Source organism: Telopea speciosissima, chromosome 9, assembly GCF_018873765.1.
Source record: "Telopea speciosissima isolate NSW1024214 ecotype Mountain lineage chromosome 9, Tspe_v1, whole genome shotgun sequence".
NCBI lineage: Eukaryota > Viridiplantae > Streptophyta > Magnoliopsida > Proteales > Proteaceae > Telopea > Telopea speciosissima.
The window spans coordinates 35375787-35400018 of record NC_057924.1 but is presented as its reverse complement, the minus strand read 5'-3'; the positions used below and the strand labels follow the sequence as shown (position 1 = coordinate 35400018).

Below are 24232 nucleotides of genomic sequence, written 5' to 3'. Positions count from 1 at the left end.
AAGTGAATACCTGAATATTACAGTAAGTTATTTATTAAAAAAAAAAAAGAGAAGAGTCGCTGGAAGTGAAGAAGACGAAGAAGTCAGAAGAAGAACTGAACTGAATTTTTTTCTCTGTGTCTCTTGCTGGAGTCATTGGCTCACTGCGTGTGTGTGTGCGTGAGTGAGTGAGAAGAAGAAGAAGAACTGAAGGCGAGAGTTCCCGAAGGACTGGGAGGAGAAGAAGAAGATGAAGTGATGAATCAAATAAAAAATAAATAAACAAATACTTACCTGTAAGCTCTAACCTGCTTGAAGAAGTTTCTGCCTGCCGGAGCTGGGATTGGGAGCCGTAGAAGGAGGCCTGGGAGTGTCGCCAGAGCTGTAGCAGGAGGTCGAGAGCCCTAGAGTCGCTGGTCACTGGAGGGGTTCGAAGAAATCTCACGACTCTCTCGGTCTCTCCTTTGTCGATTTCTATTTCTCCCAAGGTTGGAGTTAGGGTAAGTCAAATAGTCAAAAGTCATTTACTAATGCTTTTTACATTTTTTTATGTGAATGTGTATTGGAGGAGTAACTTTCCAGGAAAAAGCATTTAAGCTCTTACATGGTTTAAAAAAAAAATTTCAAAACCTTAATTTTTATGCACTAAAACAGGATTATCGGGTGATATGGACATATATCGTGGTATGGCGTCCATGGTGGCGCCATGGACTCCATATCGATCGATATATGTACATCTACCATATCGTTGGTTGATATGTACCTCTTCCCACCGCCAGGACGCCATGGCGATGCCATGATAACTATGGTTGGGTCCTTACACCTTCATTTGGGAGGGACAAAAATAAGAATCTCAAAGACTCGGACTGAAATGAGAGGTGTCATTGTGAATGATATCTTCCAAAGAAATTTATATTTAGGCATATTTGACTGAGCAAGAGAGACCATTGTCAATTATGTTTGCCATTTTGTAAGCAGTCTTCATGACCACCATCTTAATGCTCTTCATAATGGCTTTTGGCTCTGGAAACCAACACAAATGAATGGTAGTTTCATTGTGTCTGGTTATAATCATTGACACAATGTCTACAGAGGTGTTTGGATATCAAAACTCATATTTCATATTTTCAACAAGCCCATGCAACCTTTATGGAAGGCAAATGTAGAAACTTTATTTAATTATTTGGTGGTGTTGGGGTTCATTAACAATGTCTGTTTTAGGATAATTTATGTTTTTTGTTAACCCCAGATACTTATATAATCTTCTGGATGAATTCCTTTGCTAGGAAAGCAGTTACTTGTCATCGCCACTTTTTGTATGGGCAAGACTCTGTAGATATTTGTTAATTTCTTAGTTATAAAGTTTTTTATTTTAAAAAAAAAAAAAAAAAACAACGGTTGTTTTAGCTACTAAGTTAATGCTTTATAGAAAGAGTTTCATGGTCCCCTGGTTAATGAAAAAGTTTCAATGATGTGTTGTTGAACCCATGTAATGAAGAAGTTCATGCAAGGTACCTCCATATTTTATATATTTGATGATATAAAAGGAAAGCATTTTTCCTATTGCTTCATGTCCCCAAATGCTTCAAACCAAATAATTTATTTTTCCTTTTAAGAAAATAAAAAAATTTGAATGCATATTAGGAGCAATATTCCTCTATTTTGGAAAATTCCAACTTAATCTCTCTCTTTCTCTCTCTTTTGCATCACATGGAAATGTGAACTCAAACAGAGCTCCCATTTCTAGGCTCCTAATACCTTAGCACCTCTAAGAACCAATAAAAGGTGTGTAGGTCAAAATGAAGGGGTGTTAAGCTAGATGATGGGGCAGAGCTGCAACAGGGTCGGGTTGGGCCGGGCTTTATAAAACCCTAGCCCAACCCTAAGTCCCCTTAACTGGGCCCAAGCCCAGGCTTGACTTGACCCTGACTTAGGGCCTGAAAAATCCAACCCTGACCCACTCTCAGGGTCGGGCCGGGCTGATCCTGATTGCCCCTGATCATGGGGAGGGGGAACTTGGAAGGGAGATACATGGGTTGGACTGGGCTGAGGAGAAAATTATCAATTTTACATGAAATAACACTGTAATAAAATATTTATCACTTATTATCTTCATATATAATATATTGGAAAAGATCTCAATTTGGTGGTGTTTCCTACGCCCTCTCACAGGGGGCCGTGAGGTGACGCCTCTGTCCCTGGGTAGATACCCATGTGTGCTCACCCATTGGCCCAGACGCTTGTGTAGAGACCATGCGACCAAATAGAGATCTCTTGCCCATAATATACTATATATCAAAATGTGGGTGACATTTAAAGTTTATAATATGTATATTATATTAATATATTTTTTATAGTATAACTTAAAACAGGGTCGGGCTGGGTCGGGCCAGGCTCAGTGCCAGGCCTCAACCCTAGCCCGATCTGACCTTGACTCAGAGTTAGAAATTTTCAGCCCTAACTTGCTCTCAGGGCCAAGATATCTCAGCTCAGATCCTGTTCGGGCTCAGGGTGGGCCAGGGCAGGTTTGGGTCGACAAGGCCAAACTTGCACCCTTATGAAGGGGTATTAGATCAAGGTTGTATTTGGTTGTATTCTCATAATAGAATCTAGGTCTAGAGTTCTATATGAAACCATATTCTTTCCTATTTTTCTCACTTCAAAATGTATTATAGACTCGAAATCTTAATGTACACTACAATCACTATCTATTCCAACAATGCATACTAAAGACTACCCAAATGTGGGCAATCGACCTCCCAACGAGTTGGGTGAGGGTGGATGGTAGGTCAAAAAGTGATCCACACCTAATCATGGCCTCGGATCAAAAAGTATTATAGTACCAAATGAAGAAATTGGTATATTTATACTATATGGGAGAGGGTTGGGTATGTTGTTAGCTTTTGGTAAGCTCACAACTTACACTGTCACCAATCACAAGACTGGACACAGTAGCACAAGGGGTCTTTTCCAAAGGCAGAGGAGATAGGATGGCACATGCTGGACACCTTGGTGGTGTGCCTAGCCATTTCCCATACTATATAGTGAGATTAAATGGGTTAAGCCTTAAAGGGTATGGGTAAAGATCGTATGGTAACAACTACCCTGAAAGCAGAAAGGCAAATCAGGGTTAAAAACACGAAATTAAGATTTGGATTGATCTCGTTCAACATCGACAAGGAGAATTGGTGTAATCGATCTAAAGTTGCCCTAACCCTAGAATTTTGAAGGGATCGACCGAAATCCAAATCAACTAATCCAACATATTATACAACCTTTCAGGCTTTGATAGTTGTTGGATTCTGATGTCACCATATTTTCCAGAGTACTATCTATATGTTGAAAAGTTATTCGCTTTATTTGGATTAGATAATCTTATGTATTGATCTTTTGAGAGTTTAGAATAGTCTGACCAACCTAATATGACCATTACAATATTATATATTGCTATCTGCATCAATATCAATCAGTGTTTTAAAACTCGGAATCAACATCCAAATTGACCAATCCCAAATTTTTGATTCGAAATCAACACCCAAATTGACCTTAGCTCTCAAGGTTATGAGAGCTAAGGTCAAACCCTTTTATTTTTTTAGTTTTTCAATTTTGGCTGGTACCACTTGTCTCATAAACTATTTTACCAAAGATTTGGCTGTAAATTTTTAAGGTCCATTAAGAATGCTAACTTAAGAACATATCTTAAAAATAATCCTAACTTATGAGGGTAGTGGTGTCAATACTTATTAATTAATACCAAACAAGAGGTAATATAGACTAGCTACGTGATTTGAGAAAAAAGAATGAATAATATCTTCTTTTTTTTTTGGGTTGTCATATCTCAAGTGATTGAAATTAGTGTCTTATTATAATATATGTAGCATGTGTTAGGGATTTTTTTTTTTTAATTTTAATTTTGATTGGATTGCTTAGAACCGTTTAGGATCTAGAACCGGCCCACCCATTAGTTAATGGTCCTGGATCTCAAGTTTGGAACCGATTAGCTTATTGGTCTAGTTCTGGTCCTGAACCTTTAGGACTAGAACCGTTAAAGAACCGGATCGATAGCCCAGAACTGGACCAATTGACACCTTTAACTAGAAGGCATTGTAGGGGCAAAATGGTAAATGTATGCAGCCTTACCTTATACTGCACCGGAGAGGCTATTTCCATTCCCAAATTTTAAACCTGCAACTAAGGTTGCAATTGCAAACTTGCAATTGCGCGCAACTTTTAGGTCCCGGAACACTCCCGAAAAATGTTTCTGGTGTTCTTATATTATGTGAGAATGCAAAAGAATAGATACGACGGAACATCATTGTGTTCAGCCTTTCTTCTTCGACACATTTGAAACAACAGAATGCCTTTTGTTCCCGATAGAACACATCCTCGGCCTAAAACCCACGCTCTCTCTTTTAAACCCTCCTCTTTCTCTCTCTCTTAAACCCTCCTCTCAAGCTCTACCCCCGGGGAAATCTCTCTGCAACTCTCCAAATTCTGGGTAGATTTGGCACAGGCAACTCCATTGCTAGGCTACCGTTGCTGCTCCCTCTTCCTATTCTTCTCTTCTTGGCTATCTCTTTTCCTTCATCACTCACTTCCCGTATTGTTTCCAAACCGAAACCCTCCCAAATGTCATACGGTCGCAATGTTCCCTTTTCATTGTTAATTATTCTTGCATTTTTTTGGGGGTTTATTTTGCAGGAAACATTAGCTTCATGATGGATCAGCAGCGAACCAAGCTTTATTTCATTCTCTACATAGGATGCAGCAGCGTAGTGGAAAAAGGTTAGAAATAAGAAAACCTGCTCTACAACTGAAACTCATACACTTTGAGTTAATCCCTCATTTTTTTGCGCATTTAGCTCAGGAATATGTTTATTTGCTAATACGATGGCCGTTCATTGTTCAATAAACATTTTAAGTGCGTCCGCTTGGTCTGTGCTATTTATGAATGATATATTATATTTCATGAGAGATCCTGCTCTGAAAACCTCTCTCCATTTGAAACGCCTTTTTTTTTTTTTTTTTTTCCTGGTTTTCTTTCAAATATTTGAATGGATGCTGCCAGAGGTTCTGCATTCGTTCCAGTCTTAATCAATTGAGAGGCTTGTTGTTGAGTGTTTTGCTTCTTAAGTCCAACAGATTTGAGGGTTTAACTTAGGAAGGATTAAAGAGAAAGGAAGGACTTCCTTCCCTGAACAGAGACTCTCTCCATTTTGTCCTTTTGCTGTTCCACCTTCTTCTTCTCCTTTCTATCGTATTTGAGATCTCATCCCTGGCAGATCGATGTGTTCTTCAATACAGTAGGGGATTTCACTACCTTCATACCTGGAGAAAAGTCTGTTGCTGGTTAAAACTTCATTGCAAATCCTAGCTGCTGAATTGACGTGGTGTTTTCTCTATTTTCTCTTCCTAACGTTTGCAATCTTGGGCTTCTTTTTTCGTTTTTATGCTTCCTCTCTTTGTGATAGCTGTTATTGCTGGTCTGGGTTTGGTTTCAATTTCAACAACTATGGTTGTGTTACTTGAGTATGACCATAGATACAGGTCCAGTTATATTAGATGAAGCCGTTGCAGCCTTGAGGACCATAATATCCACATTTGAGAGTTTTAACTTTTAAATAATGTACTTACATTCTGCTGTAACAATGGTAGCAGCAGCACGTCGTTTATTGATCAAATAATGTACTTAACTTACATTCTGCTGTAACAATGGTAGCAGCAGCACGTTGTTTATTGATCAGAACATATAGGCTCCTTTGGAGTTCTTTAAAAGTGGTCCTAGAATTTCAGCAGATTTGCAATCTGTACGCTATCACAGAGTTTCTTATGTGATTTACATTTTCATGGATTTTTCATTGTTCCTTGATAAATGTTCAAAATAATTATTTAATGTAATTGATTGTTAGCTTGAACATTGATTCTTGCTTGATAATTGTTACTTAACGTGTTTAATTCAAACAAACTCGTTGGAAGTGTCCTATAATTGATTCTGAGATTGGAATGGATGATTTGATTGTAAAATGTAGGTAGTTGAGATTTGAGAGCCTAGACAAAAATTGTGAATTTATTTGTGTTTATTGCTGTATTTTTTGTCCCATATATATATATATATATGTATGTATATATTTAAATCTAAACATTTAAAACTTGTATTTTCCTTTTTCAAATTTTTGGTTCTTGAAATGTTTGACCATATTTCTTACTGATCCATTTAAATTTGTGAGCCGTTTTAAACATGCCATATTGAACACTATTTTTTGGCTATTCCTGTTATAACTAACGATGGTCCTGACTCCGAAAAAATTTTGAAAGTGCAACATTGATATTGTAGGCTGTTTAAACTCTGAGGCTTGGGGCTCAGACTGGCAAGTCTTAAACTCTGAATCTCTTTATCAAGGACCATCCATTTATACAAAACACACACTCTGATGGCGGTGTTGAAAGATGAATGGGGAGGTTATACTATTCAGCTAGACGAAGAGAAGGAAGGCAACCATGAAGCATCTGTGGATTATATCTTTCAGAGGATTGGAGAATCTGTACCCATAAAGCTACAGAACACCAATTTTGATACTGAATGTCCTCCAACAAGACCTTTGGTCGTCTCTGAACAATTTGGAGCCATATTCGTTGCACACAACGAAGGTTGGTTTACTCTCTTTCTTTCTGTACTACTTTGTTTCCGGTTTTCATCTCTTGTTGGGTTTCACATGGGCAATTGTAATTTTGGGCGTTTTGTTTCTAGGGTTCTGTGTTGCAAAGACAAGGGATGTTATCGAGGCAGCAAAGGAAATAAAGGAGAAAAATAGAGGTTCATGTATCCAAGACCTTAGTATTGTAGATGTTCCAATTGGTAAGGCTTACATTTTGGCATTGTCTACGGATTTTTCAACGCTTGCTGTCACTGTTGGTGGAGTGGTTCATTTATTCTCGGTTGATTCTCTTCTTAACAAGGTAAATGTTGTCTACTGTGTAGCTTTATAACTAATGAGTATCTAGTTCAACCCTTACTCTATGTGCTACTTCTTCCCTCTAGTGTTTGTTTGAAGACACCCGCATGTTACAACTGTGTTAACACAGACTAATTCCTTAAACCTTTTCATGTGGATTCTTGTTTATCTTCATAAGTAATGTATTCCATGCTACGTGCTTTTTGATCTCCGTAGTTTACCCCCTAATGCAGATAAATCACATAAATGAGCTTATTTTATTAGAAATAAGCTGTGGGTTGGTTATTGTTGAGATGTGTTACCCGATATTAAAAGGGTATTTTGGGTTTTTTATTTATGCTTTATTTATGTACTTTTGAACAAGGGTAGGATTGTAATTTGGGCTGTGACACTGTTCACGTGAACAGTGCGGTGAACAGCATCGTGAATAGTGCCGTGAACAGTGTTTCCCATTGTAATCTCTTTTATTATTATTATTATAAATAGAGAGTTTGACTGATCTCATTGATCATTCAAGCCATTCACGAAATTCCTGTTTTGTTAACATGGCATTAGAGCCAAATACACTCTGATTTAGGTTTTCAAAACCCACCTCCCTCCCTTCGATTTTTTTCTCCTTCCCTCCATTGAGCTTCTTCCCTTCTTCTTTCTTCCTTTCTTTTGGTTCTTCTTCTCCCATTAGGGCAGCACTACTGAGGTGATCGTAATGATCTAGCTGCTGCCCCAATATACCTCCTTTTTTATGCCTCTTTTTGGATCGAGTGGAGCTGAAGCACTGTCTGCGATTTGAAGATTCCTATTTTTTTTTGGAGATCAGGCCTTTACATTTGTTTCGGCTGCATCTTCTATTGTGGGATCTTTATTTGATATTGTTCTCAGCCCCTATTCACTTCATCAGATTGGTTGAAGACCCACCCTTATCGATCTCTCTTCTCGGGTTTTTTCAAAACCCGACATTAATCGATCTTGGGGTTGGGCTGCTTGTTCTCTTGCATCTGATTGGCACCCTTGCTGCCTTCATTCGACATCATTCCCAGCCTACATATCTGAGATTTTTGCTCCAATACAACCCTTTTCTATTGGGGGTCGATTCCAGAATTTTTGGATATTTTTGGCTGTTTTGCTTCATTGAAGATTGGTTACCTCTGCAATGACTGGTTCAGATTCTTCTTCGCCTCTTCGCATTGATGGCCAGCCCGACTGATTTTCTTCCCCTTGCTGCCCCAATCAAACTTGATGGCTCTAACTACCGAAGTGGTCTCGGTCTACCTATTTGACAAGGCTGGCCGTGGCCTCACTGGCCATCTTCTTGGGACAACAACTAAACCAGTGGAAGAGGGTTCTTAGCTCAACAAGTGGTTATCGAATGATGCGATGGTGATGTCCTACTTGATCCATTCTATGCAAGGGGATATCTCGGACAATTTTCTTCTCGACACTGCCCATACTATCCGGAATGGTGCCAAAGAGACTTATGGTCGCACGGGAATGATGCAGTCTATGAGATTAGAAAGAAGGCTAATGCCACTACCCAACAGAGCTCTCTGTCTCCAAATACTATGCTGCCCTCAAGAACATGTGGCGGCAATTGGATCATTACTCCGACTATCACCCTCTCAGCATCGATCCGGCTGCCTATCACAAACACGTTGACAAAATACGTGTCTATGATTTTTTGGCTGGACTAAATATGGAGTTTGATCCTATTCGGGTGCAAGTACTTGGGCAGTCCCCTTTTCCATCCCTAGAACAGGCCTTTGCCTTGGTTCATAATGAGGAATCTCGTCGGGCTGCTATGCTGCATTCCTCTACTGTTGATTGCTCCGCCTTGCAAGTTGCTTCCAGTACTCCTTCTCTTATTACTACTGATGGTGGTACTGCTGTCCCTAAAGGTCCTGTCAGTGTGAACACTGCAATGGCTCTATCATACTAAGGCTCAATCTTGAAGCTCCATGGGAAGCCTCGCTGATTTTGAGGAAAAGAAAGCCCGTGGGAAGTTTAAGCCCAAGGCTCATATGGCTGATTCTCCTACTACTGCTGCTGCTGCCCCTTCATCTGACATTGGGCTTACTCAGGATGAGCTCCTAGCTTTCCGTCGCATGCTACAGGCCTCTTCCGCTGCCTCCACTACGGCATCTACACCTGCTGCCCCTCCTGGTTCTAATTTTGCCTCGGTACTCCAATCGATGAGTCGTGTGCATCGGCGTATCCAGTCCTTGGATTATAGATTCCGGTGCCACGACCACATGACACGGCTCCTCCCATGTATTTCATCTTTATTCTCCATCTTCCGGCAAAGACAGTGTTCGAGTAGCTAATGGTTCCCTTTCTCTTATTAATGGGAAGGGTTCCATACGCTGCTCCCCTACCCTTTCATTAAAATCTGTTTTGCATGTTCCGCCCTTTTCTACCAACCTTCTCTCTAAAGTAGTCTCACTAGGGATCCGAACCGCAACCGACTTTTTCCCTTCTCATTGTGTCATACAGATCTGGAGACGGGCGTACGATTGGGGGTGGTAAGATGCGGGGTGGTCTCTACTTACTTGACCGGGTCGCCTTCTACTTTGCATTCGGCTTCCTCTACGGCTCATCATTTACAATCCACTCGTCCCCGACCTTCATCTCTGCACTGCCGACTTGGTCATCCATCCCTTAGTACTTTGTCTCTTTTGTTTCCGAGCTTGATTAAGCATTGTAATAGGAATGAGTTTTTATGTGAGGCTTGTGTTTTGGCCAAACAGACTGCTCAGCTTATTCTTTATTAAATAAAAGAAGTGAGTTTCCTTTTGCTTTGGTTCATTCTCGATGTGTGGGGCCCGCCGTTGTACTTCCCTTTCTCGGTCATCGATGGTTTGTTTCGTTTATTGATTGTTATACTCGTGCCACTTGTACATGATGAGCCATAAAAGTGAGGTCTTCCGTTGTTTTCGTTATTTCATCGTATGGTTCGACCCAATTCAATGCCACCTGCGCATTTTACGCAGCGATAATGGCGAGAGTACATGGAGGGTCGGCCCAACTTTATTTGGTGCACACTGGTATTGTCCATCGACAGTGTGTTGACACACCGCTAGAATGGGGTTCTTGAAAGGAAAAATAGACATCTCCTTGAGGTCGCCGGCCATTATGTTTGCACGGCAGTTCCTTCTCACTACCTGGGGGTGATGCCATTCTTACCGCGCTTATCTCATCAACCGTGTGCCTACCCGTGTCCTTGATGGTCGTTCCCCCGTTGATCTCCTCCAGGGTTCCTCCTCCTTTGTGGTTCCCCCCAAAGTTTTTGGTTGTGTTGGCTATGTCCGCAATCATCAGCCTCATGGGAAATTTGATCCACGGAGCATTCGGTGTATTTTTCTGGGCTATTCTGCGACCCAGAAAGGATACAAGTGTTACCATCCACCTTCTTGTCGTACTTTTGTCTCCATGGATATTGTCTTCCATGAGTCCTTGTCATATTATTCCCAGACACCTCTTCAGGGGGAGCAGGATCAGGGTTTTGAAGATGTGTCTTCTATTCTTCTGGATTCTATTCAGGGGGAGCCCTCTGTAACTTCAGCTCCTATAGTGGCTCCTATTCAGGGGGAGCGTAGACCAGTCAGTCAAATCCCTGTTGATAAGGTATATACCCGGGAGCGCACAGGACAAGTTGAGACTACCACCACCACCATACCACCTCCATAATCGTCTGCACTTGATCCAGATCCAAACCCGACTACATCATCTGGTAAGGATCCTTCCCTTGACTTACCTATCGCTGTTCGTAAAGGCGTTAGGTCATGCACCCAACACCCCATCTCCAATGTTGTTTCCTATGATGCTTTATCTCCTTCCTATCGTGCATTTGTTTCTTCTCTTTCCTCTGCTTCTATTCCTCGAAATGGCAGGAGGCGATTGCAGATCCAAAGTGGAAAGCGGCCATGATGGAAAAAATGACGGCCTTACTTAAAAATGAGACATGGGAGCTAGTTATTCTTCCTTCGGGTAAGAAACCACCGGGTGCAAATGGGTATTTGTTGTTAAGCGGAGCGATGGAACATTGGATAGATATAAAGCCAGGCTTGTGGCCGAGGCTTCACTCGGACTTATGGGATCGACTACCAGGAGACATTTGCCCTCGTTGCAAAGTTAAACACCGTCCGGTCTTACTTGTCTTGTCTTGTCAACTTTGGCCGGGACCTACAAGAGCTTGGATGTAAAAATGCATTTCTTCATGGGGAGTTGGAAGAGGAGGTTTATATGGATGTTCCTCCGGGTTTTTCCTCCGACAAGACCCATGGGAAAGTTTGTAGGCTCAAAAGGGCACTCTATGGGTTGAAGCAATCTCCACGGGCATGGTTTGGTAGGTTTCATAAAGCCATGGTCTCCTGTGGATACAAACAAAGTCATGCTGATCACACTCTGTTCATCAAGCGAAAGGGAGAAAAGGTCACTCTTCTCATAGTTTATGTTGATGACATAGTTGTGATCGTAATGATACTGATGAAGTTTCTCACCAAGGCTTTCTTGGGACGGGAATTTGACATAAAAGATCTAGGATAGCTAAGATATTTTCTTGGGATTGAAGTTGCCCGTTCTCCAAAAGGCATCTTTTTCTCCCGGAGAAAGTATGTTCTAGATTTACTATCGAGACTGGTTTGCTTGGTTGTCATCCTTGTGACACTCCTTGGAAGCTACTACCCGTCCGCAAGAGAAGGATGGTGAACCTGTTGATAAGGGCAGATATCAACGATTGGTGGGCAAGCTAATTTATCTCTCCCACACCACGGATATTGCCATTCTTTGTGAGTCTTGTGAGCCGCTCATGCATGATCCTTATTCCACTCACATGGCTGCTGTTCTTCGTATTCTCCATTACTTGAAGTCGCCTCGAGAAAGGGGATCCTTTTGTCTCCTCATGACCATCTTCGCATTGAGGCTTACACGAGATCTTGCCGACTGGGTGGTAACCCGACAGAAATCTACCTCCGGTATTGTACTTTTGTTGGAGGAAATCTAGTCACATGGCGGAGTAAAAAGCAAAATGTTGTGGTAAGATCTAGTGCTGAAGCTGAATTCCGTGCTATGGCCCAAGGCATATGTGAGTTACTGTGGCTTCAGAGTTTACTCCTTGATATTCGTGGTTCTGTTCATCTTCCAATGATGTTGTACTGTGACAACAAAGCAGCAATTAGCATTGCCCACAATCCAATGCAGCATGACCGTACCAAACATGTGGAGATTGACAGACACTTCATCAAGGAGAAGTTAGAGAGTGGGCAGATTTGTATTCCTTTTGTGAAGTCTGGAGATCAACTGGCTGATGTCTTCACCAAAGGGTTGAGTGGGAAGTTGTTTTATCCTAGTCTAGTCAAGTTGGGCATGTGTGATATCTATGCCCCAACTTGAGGGGGAGTGTTGAGATGTGTTACCCGATATTATAAGGGTATTTTGGGTTTTTTATTTATGCTTTATTTATGTACTTTTGAACAAGGGTAGGATTGTAATTTGGGCTGTGACACTGTTCACGTGAACAGTGTCGTGAACAGTATCGTGAATAGTGCCCTGAACAGTGTTTCCCTTTGTAATCTCTTTTATTATTATTATTATTATAAATAGAGAGTTTGACTGATCTCATTGATCATTCAAGCCATTCACGAAATTCCTGTTTTGTTAACAGTTATATATGTGTTGGGCCTTTGGTCTAATAGTTTTTCATTGTAATATGCTGCTTTAATGTGCCTAAATTATGTGTAGGAGGTACGACTACAAGATTTATTGTGTTACTTTAGTTTAAGTGTTTTATTTCATTAAGTAATTGTTATTTTACTTGGTTGTTAAGGAGAAGATAGTCTCATATGAATAGAACTGCTATTCCTACTTTGGATAGAGTTTTAATCATGTGAGACACCTATTCTAACTAGTTAAGATAGAGTTTTAGTTATTAGGGACATCTATCCCTATTATGGATAGAGTTTACGATTTCTTTCTTTCCTATTTCAATCACTTTCCTTTTCTATTGTAAGTACACTTTTAGTTTCTAGATGATTAATGCCATAGAGCCCCCTATTGATTTTTTTATGGCATGAAGATGGTTTTTTTGCTGCCCGTTTTTGAGATGGATGTGTGGGAAAACTGGAAAGGATAAAGTAAGGAATGACCATATTAGAGCTGGGCTGGGAGTAGCTCTAATCCATGATAAACTTAGAGAGAGTTGCTTGAGGTGGCATGGCCATGTTCAACGGAGGCCTTCAGATGCCCTAGTCCGAAGGAGCGACCTGATTCAGATGGAGGGAACCAAAAGAGCTAGAGGCAGGCCTAAGATAAACATAGGAGAAGTGGTGAAGAAAGACATGCTTAGCTTAGGCCTTGCTTCCTCTATGAATTCAAACAAAAGTGATTGGAGAGGGAAGATCCACATGGTCGACCCCTTTTAGTTGGTCTTTGTTGTTGGGACGCTGTTGTTGTATTACACGCCTCTCTTGAGGACAAGAGCGGAATGTTTAGCAGATATGATGCGGTTTGTAGCTAAGTTGGGTTAAGGCCTTAGAGTTTGTGTCTTTGCTGTGATCTCCTCCTCCTACTTCTTATTACTAATTTTTTGTTTCTATTGGGATCTATGTAGCCGACCCCATTTAGTTTGGATAAGGCTGAGTTGTTGTTGTTGTTAGGATGCTAATGAGACATGTTTTCTATTTTATTTGAATACTATGCATGAACTATGTATGTATGTGTGTGTGTTTATATATCTATATATCTATATATATATATATATAGAACCACAAACTCAGCCCCTTATCACAACTTAATGGGGTCGGCTACATAGATCCAAACAAAATAAGGTAGGGAAAACTGAGGTCCAAATAAAGAAGGGGAATAAAGAGATGGGAAAAGAGGGATGGAAAATGAGATGAGAAATGAAAAATAGAAAATGACATACGAAAGATGAAAATAAAAAGTTAACGAAAGATGAAAGTAAAAGGAAAGAGGCAGCCCAGCAAGTCCGTAGGATCTCTCAGCTAAATGGGGTTTGGTACATGAGCCTCGCTCTCCAATACGCTCTATCTGAGGTCATACTTGGTACAAGACCTAGACTATGCATGTCCTTCCTCACCACTTCTCCTATGGTCATTTTAGGCCTGCCCTTAGCTCTTTTAGTTCCTTCAATCGTATCATTCCTCCTTATCGCGGTGTCCCTAGGCCTCCGTTGAACATGACTATACCACCTTAAATGACTCTCTTGGAGCTTGTCATTGATCAGGGCAACTCCCAAGTCAGCTCTAATACGATCATTCCTTTTTTTATCCTTCGTAGATTTCTTCACATCCATCTTAACATCTTCATCTCTGCTACACAACTTCTCAATATGACACTTCTTGAATGCCCAATATTCTGCCCCATACATCATAGCCGGTTCTACAACAGTCCTATAGAACTTTCTTTTAAGCTTTAAAGGAATACGTCAGTGACACAACACTCCAGGCGCACCTCTCCACTTCATCCATCCCACTTAAATTCTCTGTGACAAATGATCTTCTCTTTCTCTCTCTCTCTAAATATGTTTATATATAAAAATTTTTCTACACTAGATCAAAAAATCTATTTTCAGATCTTATATGAGATCCCTTGGATTATGAAATGGGATGATGCCTTATCCCAAGAAGAAGATAATTGGGATTACATCCCTCAGCTTGAAGACAAGTCTACCGAAAATGGTGGGAGAAATTTGAAGTTACCAATTTATGCAAGCCTCATTTTAGGCTACAAGCAATTGCTTTTCCCTCTGCCTCAATACAGGCCTTACCAGCCACCTTTGCTTCTCAAGAGCTTAAAGAATTAGCTTCAATTATTTAAAACTCCACTCTCTCTAAGGCAGAGTTAAAAGGGCAGCTCACAATGTTGCTCGAGTCTCCTAACCAAGAGTCTGGCAATGAGAGGATTTCTACCGACAATACTTAAGATACCCAAGATCTCCTCAATCAAGTAGGGACTGCAGATTTGGGAAACGATTATGGGGACAACTGTCTAGGCCTGTTCCTTTTCTCTATCAATAGTCTTTCCACAGGGTTAAGCATATAAGGAAAGCTTACAGACGCATAGAAGACTAACGTAGAAAACTTACATAAATACACAAACTCTGAAGATGCTAAATACAAGCACCCTACACAAGCACAAACTCACAAGACACTGAGGCACTCTCACACTAGGATACACTGGCAAGAAACTCGCAAGAAGTACTCTATTTTCGATGCTTTCTCAACTGAACGATGGTATCGTACGTGGGAGGGCAGCTATTGCTATCTCTCTCCTTTTCACATGCAACGACATCGCTGCCCTCCTATGTACGATACCATTTTGTCGCATCTCATTAGTGGGTTCCCCTAAACCGCTTGCTCGGAGAACCATTTACCATACATATATATATATATACAGTTAAGTGAGATTCATCCTTTTTGCTATATATCATAATTTCATTTAGTTGTAATTTAGTATGCTCAGGATTGTAACTGCAAAATTGTTATGTGATATTTATGTTTGAACATCTTGCTCATAGTTGTCAAGGTGTTGCCTAGGTGCCCTGTTGGTTTCGCCTTGATTTATCCCTCCCCCAATCATAGTTGTCACGGCGGTTAGGCTACCCAAGGCGATGAAGAGGCTAAAAAATCAAGGCGAGCTCAAGTAGGCGAACAAGGCGGCCAAGGTGCCCAAGTTGACCAAAATGCCACACCTAGGCGACGCCTTGACAACTATGCCCCCAATGCCTAGGATCGCCTAGATGCCATGACAGCTATGATCTTGCTTGTTCATGTCAGCATCTCTTGGCTTTATGTGATATCGATATTTGTATATATCTACTTAATACTTGTACTGCTAAGTCCTATTTGGTATTCTTCTCTCCCTTTGGGAATGGGGGCTTGGGGGAAATAAATTGGCGTGGAAGTGAAAGGCCGAGAGGTGATGGAGGGCAAGAAGATAGAATTATGAGGAAGTTATAACAGGAAGTTGCAATTCTCAACACTATGTCCAGTTTCATCCCTTAATCTCCCTCTGGTTGTACAGCTTATTTTGCTTGAGAGGCTATGTTCTCCTTCACTCACTGGACCTTATTTTTATATGCTATGAGAAGGCTATATGAATTCTCATTTCAAAAATTATATTAATTTAGTTGATTTATATTTATTGTTCTCTCATTTGTTAACCTTAATTTATTATATGCTTGAATTGATATCTTGTATGATTCTTAATAGCATAAGTAAGCTAATTGATACATTTCACAAATCAGGTTCGTTATTTATTAATTTAGGCTCTCTTTGGCATTGTTTATATTTATATTTTTGACCTATTTAAGAATAATCAATTATGATAATAGGTTATGGGTTATAAACAATAATCATTTGGTTACTACTAGATATAATAGATAATATAATGAAAAATAGGTTTGGTATGCTTAAGTAAAGAATATATTATGTATTCTGGTGGGAGCAGGGTGGGGTTGGAGAGAGAGAGAGAGGGGCAAAAGAGAGGCTTTGTTCTAATTTTTGTTAATTTTACAAATTTACCCTCACTTAAGTAGCAATTGTGCACATGTTCATTAATGGTATCCGCATAAACAAAGATTAACAATTTATGCGGATAAATCATAAACAACTCTTGAGCTGTTTATGTATTTATGCTTGTATTGATTTATTTTAATGAGAAATAGGGATCATAAATCATACCAAACACATCTATTTATGTTTATGTGTCCAATAAACATAAATTTAAACTATACCAAAGAGAGCCTTAATCTGAAATAATTGGAATATATTTAATTTTTTCCAGACATTTTCTTTTTCAGCCACCTAACAAATGGCCACATATGCAAGTTTGCTAGTTAGCTTTAAACAGAGTTGAATAGTGAAAATAGGTTGTCCCCATGATGCAGGCCAAGTAGCTGCAATGGGGTGGAGAGAGAGAGAAGAGGCCCCACACAATTGAATATGAAATTATAATATTTAAATTTCGTATACACTTCTAGACCCTACTCTTGGGCTTTATATTTCAGCCCATTACAATTTAAAGCCAAGTAGTCAAAAACCCATACATTAGACAGACATAAAACAAGACGAATTTTTGGACCAGGACTTAATGTAATACTGTATTTGAAAGATCAAAACAGTATCCAGAACAAGTTCGAAGTACAGAGAATAATATCCAGATTTAGGAAGAAATCTAATAGAAGGAAATCAGATGACCACCAAACTCCAATCGAGTTCAGCAAATCAGGGATAGAATAAGTGCTGAAAACCTCAAGTCAATCCCAAGGGTTGGTTCTTAAAATATGAACCAATCCTACTAACACTAGGATTGGGGTAAAACAGTAACTTTACAGATCAGATTAAAATTCAGATAACAGGAAAATAATGTCCAATCGATTATGAACAATGAACATAAAACTCAGCAAGAACAGATCAGTTAAAACAGATTTCGATTCACAAAACTGAAGAGAGAATCCAAGTTCAAGGCGCAAGGGAAGAATTGGAAATCTGAAATAAACCCAGATCCGTAGGTCAGATCAGGATGAAATTCTGATCTTCTTCCTTTAGAACAACTCCTTAAATTTGAGAAGATTCTAATGACTAGATCCTCCTAATTTTAATTCGTGTCAAAAAACCCTTGCATATAAATTTTAAATCAGAATTCTAGTTGCAGAACTTGAAGATGAATAGCAGAAAATTCAGAACTGTACTTGAACAATTGAAGGGAAGATAGAGGAAGAAGAAGATAGCAATAAGAGAAACGCCTGGGCTTCACACCGCAAGGTTGTTGGAAGGATCAAACACCAACTAGCTTTGATCATACACAAGGTTCCTTGATAGAACCCACGGTATATTTCTTCACGCAAGGAATAGAAAAGCAGAAAAAGGTTTTCATTAATATGTGCAATGCTGGCCGCCCGTACAAACTTATATAGAATACTCAAAAATAGACTCCTACATTAAAAAGGAAAGATCTAATCCAATCCTTAACTAATAAAGTAACATAAATTAACTAAAAAACTGAAATAACAAAGGAAACTGACTCAAAACAAGACTGAACTTATAGAATCCTAATCCAGCCCAACTATAACACCTAATAACAATTAAAGTAAAGAAAAAGACAGTTAACTAACTAATCCCGTTTTCCTAGCCTATACCTATATTATAGTCCTGTTAAAGTGGTTCATTCGTCATTACAATGAAAACGCATTGGACTAAAGGCCAAACACATATATAAACCAATCCAAGGCTTATTTCTAAGAAAATAAGCTTATTTAAGTGCTTTAACTGAATCAGGACTTCACTGCTCCACCCCCTCTTCCCCCCCAGCCCCCCCCCTCCCCCCAAAAAAAAAAAAACAATAAAAAAAGAAAAGAAAAGGGGGAGGGGGGGGGGGTAAAACCATACATTATCCAACTATTATGATTCCATCTCTTTCATTCTTAATTTTAGCCCTTACCTCTATTGATGAACATATTGAGCAAAGGGTCTGACTATTGGGCCATGTGTTGTCGTTGTTGTTAACATATTCAACATCCTCTCCAGTCAATGGATGAATTGCTGAGGTCGAAGTGTGGTCCATTGTAAAGAAGATCTAAAGTTTCTGTAAAATGGAGAAGTGCCGCAACATGCCCTGATTCGACATTGAATTAACACTATTTGACTTTGAATGAAGGTGATGAAAATCTTGGGGAAATATGGCATGTGTCATTATGATCACAACCTACTTTATTTATAATAGAAGAAGACAAATACTAGAATATTCTAAAGATGACAAAATACCAACTATACCATTATACTCTGTTACACATGTATTACAACACTTGCCCTAAAGTTGGTGCATAGATATCACACATGCCCAACTTGAGCACAGTTGGGTGAAACAATTTACAACTAAGACCTTTAGTAAACACATCAGCTAACTGATCTCCAGACTTAACAAACGTAATGGTATCAATTTTGGACCAGAACTGGTAATAGGACCGAAACCGGCCCGCTAGGAATTGGAACTGACCTACCCAATAGCTTATTAGTCCGGTTCCGAATCTACCGATAAGTTATTGGTCCGGTTCCAGATCTACCAATTAGGAACTGGTGGAACTGTTCATAGTTGTCATGGCGTCGCCATGGCGTCCTGGCGATGGAGAAGATGGCATATCAAGCTTCGACATGGCTTATGTATAAATATCGCCCGATATTTGTGTAAAAAACTTAGGTTTTAATATTATTTTTTTTAAAACCATTTAAAAGCTTAAATGCTTTTTCCTTGATTTGTATTGGTCACATTAACATACAAAATTAAAACCATTAAACATTAAACAGTACACTTTACTACTATACCCTAAATCCCTAATTGGAATTGGAATTTGGGAGATTTTAGAAATCACAAAGTGCTTTGTCGAGACAGAGGAGAGACTTCGTGAGACAGAGACACAGAGACTGAGACTGAGACTGACGGAGTCAAGAAGACGAAGAAGTGAGAAGAAGAAGAAGCAACTCTCAGCAAGTTCAAACCCCTCAGGCAACCTCCAGGTAAGTAATTTTTTATTTTTTATTTATTTGGTTCTTCTTCTTCTTCTCCAATCTCCTCAGTCCTCCGGCGACTCTTCTTCTTCGTCTTCACCTCTTCGTCTTCTTCAGTTCCGGCAACTCTCTTTGTCAGTTCTTCTTTTTCTTCTCACTTCTTCGTCTTCTTAACTTCTTCTTGCCTTGCAGTTGCAGGCTTGCACACAATCATGGACCTCTCGGTTTTTTGGTTATTCTTCTTGCTTTGCAGTTGCAGGCTTGCACATAGACAGAGAAAGTGTTTTTTTTCCTTTCTTCTTGCCCTGCGCACAGCCACACATATACAATTACACACAGAGACAGGGAAAGAATCAAGAGACAGAAGGTGGGGGCAGGGATTTATTACAGATTTACAGCAAGTTGTTCTCTCTTTTTTTTTTTTCATTCTTCTTGCCTTGCAGTTGCAGGCTTGCACAGTCACTAATCTATGTTTTCATACTTTCATAGACACTAATGGATATTACACTTTCATGAATTAAACCATAGTATATTAGTAGTACACTTTCATGTTGATTTTGATGTTATAGGATATATATTATATCATACTAAATGACATTAAAAATAGAGAAAATAAAAAATAAAACATGGTCGACATGCTTGCCGGGCGACATGTCGATAAATCGACGTGACAGCCCTCTACCGACTTGGATCGCCGTGACGCCGTGACAACTATGGAACCGTTATAAATTTACATCCTAACCTTAATTCTTAAGACTCAAGGTCATGAGAGCTAAAGTCAAACCTTTTTATTTTTTTAGTTTGTCAATTTTGGCTAGTACTACTTGTCTCATATACTATTACCAAAGATTTGGGTGAATGCTAACTTAAGAACATACCTTAAAATAATCCTAACTTATAAGGGTGGTGGTGTTCCTACTTATTAATTAATATCAAACAAGAGGTAATATAGACTAGTTATGTGATTTGAAAAAAAAAAATGAATCATATCTCAAGTGATTATGAATCTTATCTCAAGTGATTGAAATTAGTGTCTTATTATAATATTTTTAAATATATGTAGCATGTGTTAGGGAATTTTTAAAAAAAAATTGTGATTGGACTACTTGGAACCGGAACTGGAACTGGCCCACCCATTAGTTAATGGTCCTGGATCTCAAGTTTGGAACCGATTAGCTCATTGGTCCGGTTTTGGTCTTGACCCCTTAGGACTAGAATCGGCCCACCCACTTGCAACTCATAGGTCTCTTGGTTGGTTGAAGAGCCACTAACTCCCAGGTATCATTTTTCCCAAGTGCCTTCATCTCTTGAAGCATAGCCTCTTTCCACTGAGGATCTGCAAGTTCCTCTTGCCAATTCTGAGGAATAGAAACAGAAGACAAGGAAGACACAAACACACGATAGGAAGGGGAAAGAGAGTGATATGACACAACATGGGATATGGGATGTTGAGTTTAAATTCTTACTCCTTTTGAATTTCGAATTGCAATTGGTAAACAAGGTTTAAAATCTCGCGATATATCGGTATCTCGGGCTGGTTGAGATATCCGAAATATACCGAAATTTCACTGAAATATGGTATTTTTTCTGCCATATTTTGGCACTCCATCTCGGTGGGTTTTTGGCCTTATGAAGGCCTGATACTTCATGTACACCCTTATTTAAGCTAAATAAACACATTTAAACCTTCATATTGCAAAAAAATGAACTCCAAGTGGTGTTTTGGGTATGCACCCTTGATTCATAGTATACAGTCGCCGACCCTGATGTATAAATAGTTAAATACATATTGATTAGGTACTAAAAGACATATAAGAAATTTAAACAAAGTAATGAAACAAAAATAACTCATAAGTCATAACTCATAAATTCCATAATACTCAATAGTTCAATACTCAATAGTCAATACTCATTACTCAATAGTCAATACACAAAGTCAATAGTCAATACACAAAGTCACAAGTTCACAACTCACAAGAGTGCAAGACTCACAAGACTCACAAGTCACAACTGGCATAAAAGTATAAAACAAATCCTAGTAATAATTACTATGCCTTCTTGGATCGACCCCACTCATGCTCCGCTGGAGTCGACGTCCATTGCTCTCTGTCTGAATGACATACGTGGACCACGGTATAGTTTGGGAGAAGAAACGAGTGTAGTCATCCACAAGTGTCATGTAAATGGAGTCATCAACATACTGAAGGTAACCTATCCTAGGACATGGGTTAGGGTTACCAATCGGTCCAATCTGTGAAGAAGAATCATGACTATCCACTAATCTAGTATGATATGATGTCAGCGCTGGCAGCATGTATGGCTGGTGAGTTGGGTAGTTAGGGTATGCAAAGATGTCATTCACAAAAGATGATCTAGTATGGGACTGGGACTGGGACTGGGACTGGGAGTCATAGTCCCGTACCCCATTGAACTGCCCATATCCGTATCCATATCCACCGTGAGGTTGTGATGCACTATAATCCAATGACGATGGAGTGGTATGTGCGTCAAAAGATGGGGCACACCAATGCCTACTCGATCCACGCTCCCTATCACCCATACTTGAACCGCCAACAGAGCTAGATAAGTCCAATATCCATATAATTTGGAGCCTATATCTGTCGACCCCTACGCTTCTTGGTGTTTGATAAGGGGGTTTGTGAGGGTGCGGGCTCACGTGAACCGTGGTCCGTATTGATACAGCTCCAAGTAGGGAGAAGAAGTCATGAACTTAGGGCTTAAGTAGGGAGCCATAGGTTAGGTTTATTTTGCTTGCATACTTAGTTTATTTTCTGTTTTTTAAATTGAACCGGTTTAAATTGGTTGCCATAGTTATCAAGGCGGCGCCATGGCGTCCAGGCGGTTTTAGAGGGTCTAGGTGGTTGGACGCTTTAGTGTGTAACAGAAAGGCGTGCGCCTTGGACACCAAGGCGTCGCCTTAACCGCCTTGGGATGCCTTTTCTTTTGGGCGGTCACCTTAGATCCTTTTTTTGGTTTACTTTTGTTTTTTAATTTTTTTTATGTTTTAATCAGATATTCTAATTGGAAATATCTCATTGGGGGTGTATTTTTAGTTCCATGCTCTGAGAAGCATGGAATCATAAGTAAAAAGTTAAAACTTAAAATAAATAAAAAAACAAAACCTAAAAGTAACTTATTAAATCAAATTCCTTCACATTTCAAAATCGAAAGAATAAAAAAAATGAAAGAGAAGAAGCAGCGGCAGCGGCAACTTGCAGCGGCGACCTTGAGACTTCCTTCAAGGCTTCCCTGAGTTCTCTCTCAGTCCTCAGTCCTTCGACCCTTTATTTCCGGGTTTTGACATCTCAATATCTCATTCTCAATCTCCAGAAAAAAGAAGCAACGGCAACGGCGACTTGCCGGAGTTGCAGGCTTGCAGCGGCAACTTGAGAGTTGAGACTTCATCACTTCCCTCTCAGTCCTCAGTCCATCAAGGTTTCTAAAATTTGTGCCCTTCATTTCCGACATCTCATTCTCTATCTCCACCCCCGCCGGTTTCCGGCGACATCCCTTGCCTCCACCGGTAAGTATTGTAATTTTGTGCACTTATACATTCTTTTTTTTTTTCTTCTTCTTCTAATATCCAAAGTCCAAACCCTTTTCTTCTAACCACATCTTTCTATTTCTTCCTTTTGCTGCGGAAACCAGTTGTCTTCCTTTACTCCGGCGACAAATTCAGCGACAACTCTTGTAAGTCGATAAGTGTTTTGATTTTTTGATTTTTTTATTTCAGTTCTTCTCTTTTGATTTCAGTTCTTCGTACTCCCTTTCTTCTGGTCTATTTTGTTAATGATTAAAGATAAGGTGCTGAATCTGCTGTTTTGTTGCCCATAATTTTTCTTTGAAAAGATAAGGTGCTCCTACACCTGACTTGTATAAAAATTCCTTCAATCACCAGAAGCACCTTTTTGCTTCATCCATCCCTTCGGCCCTTCCTGATGCTATTGGCAATATCCTCTTTAATTTCCTCACACTGTGGTTAATTGAACGAAATAAAGAAAATGGGTTCTTGGGGCATCTCTTGGTCATTTATGCAATTAATTTTCAGGATGCATGTGCAAATAGTTTGGATAAAAGTTCTAATGCTACTACAAACATGAAGGGAACAGATATTTTGTTCATAAATATACAAGTCAGCTGTAATTTTTCTCCCCTTCTCCAACCATGCTTTCGGATGTCATATGATTCATATTTCTTAATTAAACCTTTTGCATAAAAAAGGTGCCAATGTTTGTGCTGTTGTAGTACTTCTAGTCTTCTATTAGAGTATTAGTTCTATATTTTTAATTTTTTTTCTATTTTCTATCATTGTAGACAACTAGACATCAGCTCTTTATACATGGCCAATGTTGATGGTAGTAGTGAGGCTGAAAATATAAGTACAGCGGGATCAGGGATTGATCTAAGCAAGGATCCCAAAAGGAAGGCTAAGTCTAATGATCCTGGGTGGAAGTATGGATACTGGCCTAATTTAGAAGACTAGAATTGTGTCAAGTGTATCCTTTGTGGGTGGATACCAAGGGAGGAATAAAAAGATTGAAGCAACACTTGGTTGGTGGTTATGGAGATGTAGCCAAGTGCACAAAGACAACTGCAGCAATTGCTACAGAGATGAGAGAAGCAATCTTGAAAAACAAGAAGAGGAGGATGGAAAATTTGGATGATTTGGATGTTGGTAGTGAAGATTTACCTGAAGAAGGGGGCCAAGGGGCTGAAGAAGGACATGTAGAGTCGGATTTGGGGGGGGGGGCTCAAGCCTTA

The 24232-nt window shown here is 39.6% G+C and overlaps 1 protein-coding gene and 1 long non-coding RNA gene across 2 annotated transcripts; one reads left to right on the top strand and one right to left on the bottom strand.

The window, feature by feature from the left end:
- The first annotated feature begins 6317 nt into the window (after positions 1-6317).
- LOC122640914 (nuclear pore complex protein NUP214-like) lies at positions 6318-6994 on the top strand. Its single transcript, XM_043834197.1, has 2 exons — positions 6318-6627; positions 6728-6994. Exons 1-2 carry the CDS (start codon positions 6411-6413, stop codon positions 6964-6966), a joined length of 456 nt encoding a protein of 151 aa, XP_043690132.1. The 5' UTR covers positions 6318-6410; the 3' UTR covers positions 6967-6994.
- LOC122640915 lies at positions 6991-24164 on the bottom strand. Its single transcript, XR_006329778.1, has 4 exons — positions 23989-24164; positions 12889-12893; positions 9064-9068; positions 6991-7001 (listed from the first exon to the last, which is right to left on the bottom strand). It is a non-coding gene; the product is annotated as an uncharacterized LOC122640915 (long non-coding RNA).
- Positions 24165-24232: the final 68 nt, after the last annotated feature.

Bases quoted from the DNA above. Each gene is read 5' to 3' on its own strand.
- LOC122640914 (XM_043834197.1), top strand. From the start codon at position 6,411: ATGGCGGTGTTGAAAGATGAATGGGGAGGTTATACTATTCAGCTAGAC. The intron at 6,628-6,727 runs GTTGGTTTACTC...TTTTGTTTCTAG, and splicing joins ATTCGTTGCACACAACGAAG to GGTTCTGTGTTGCAAAGACA.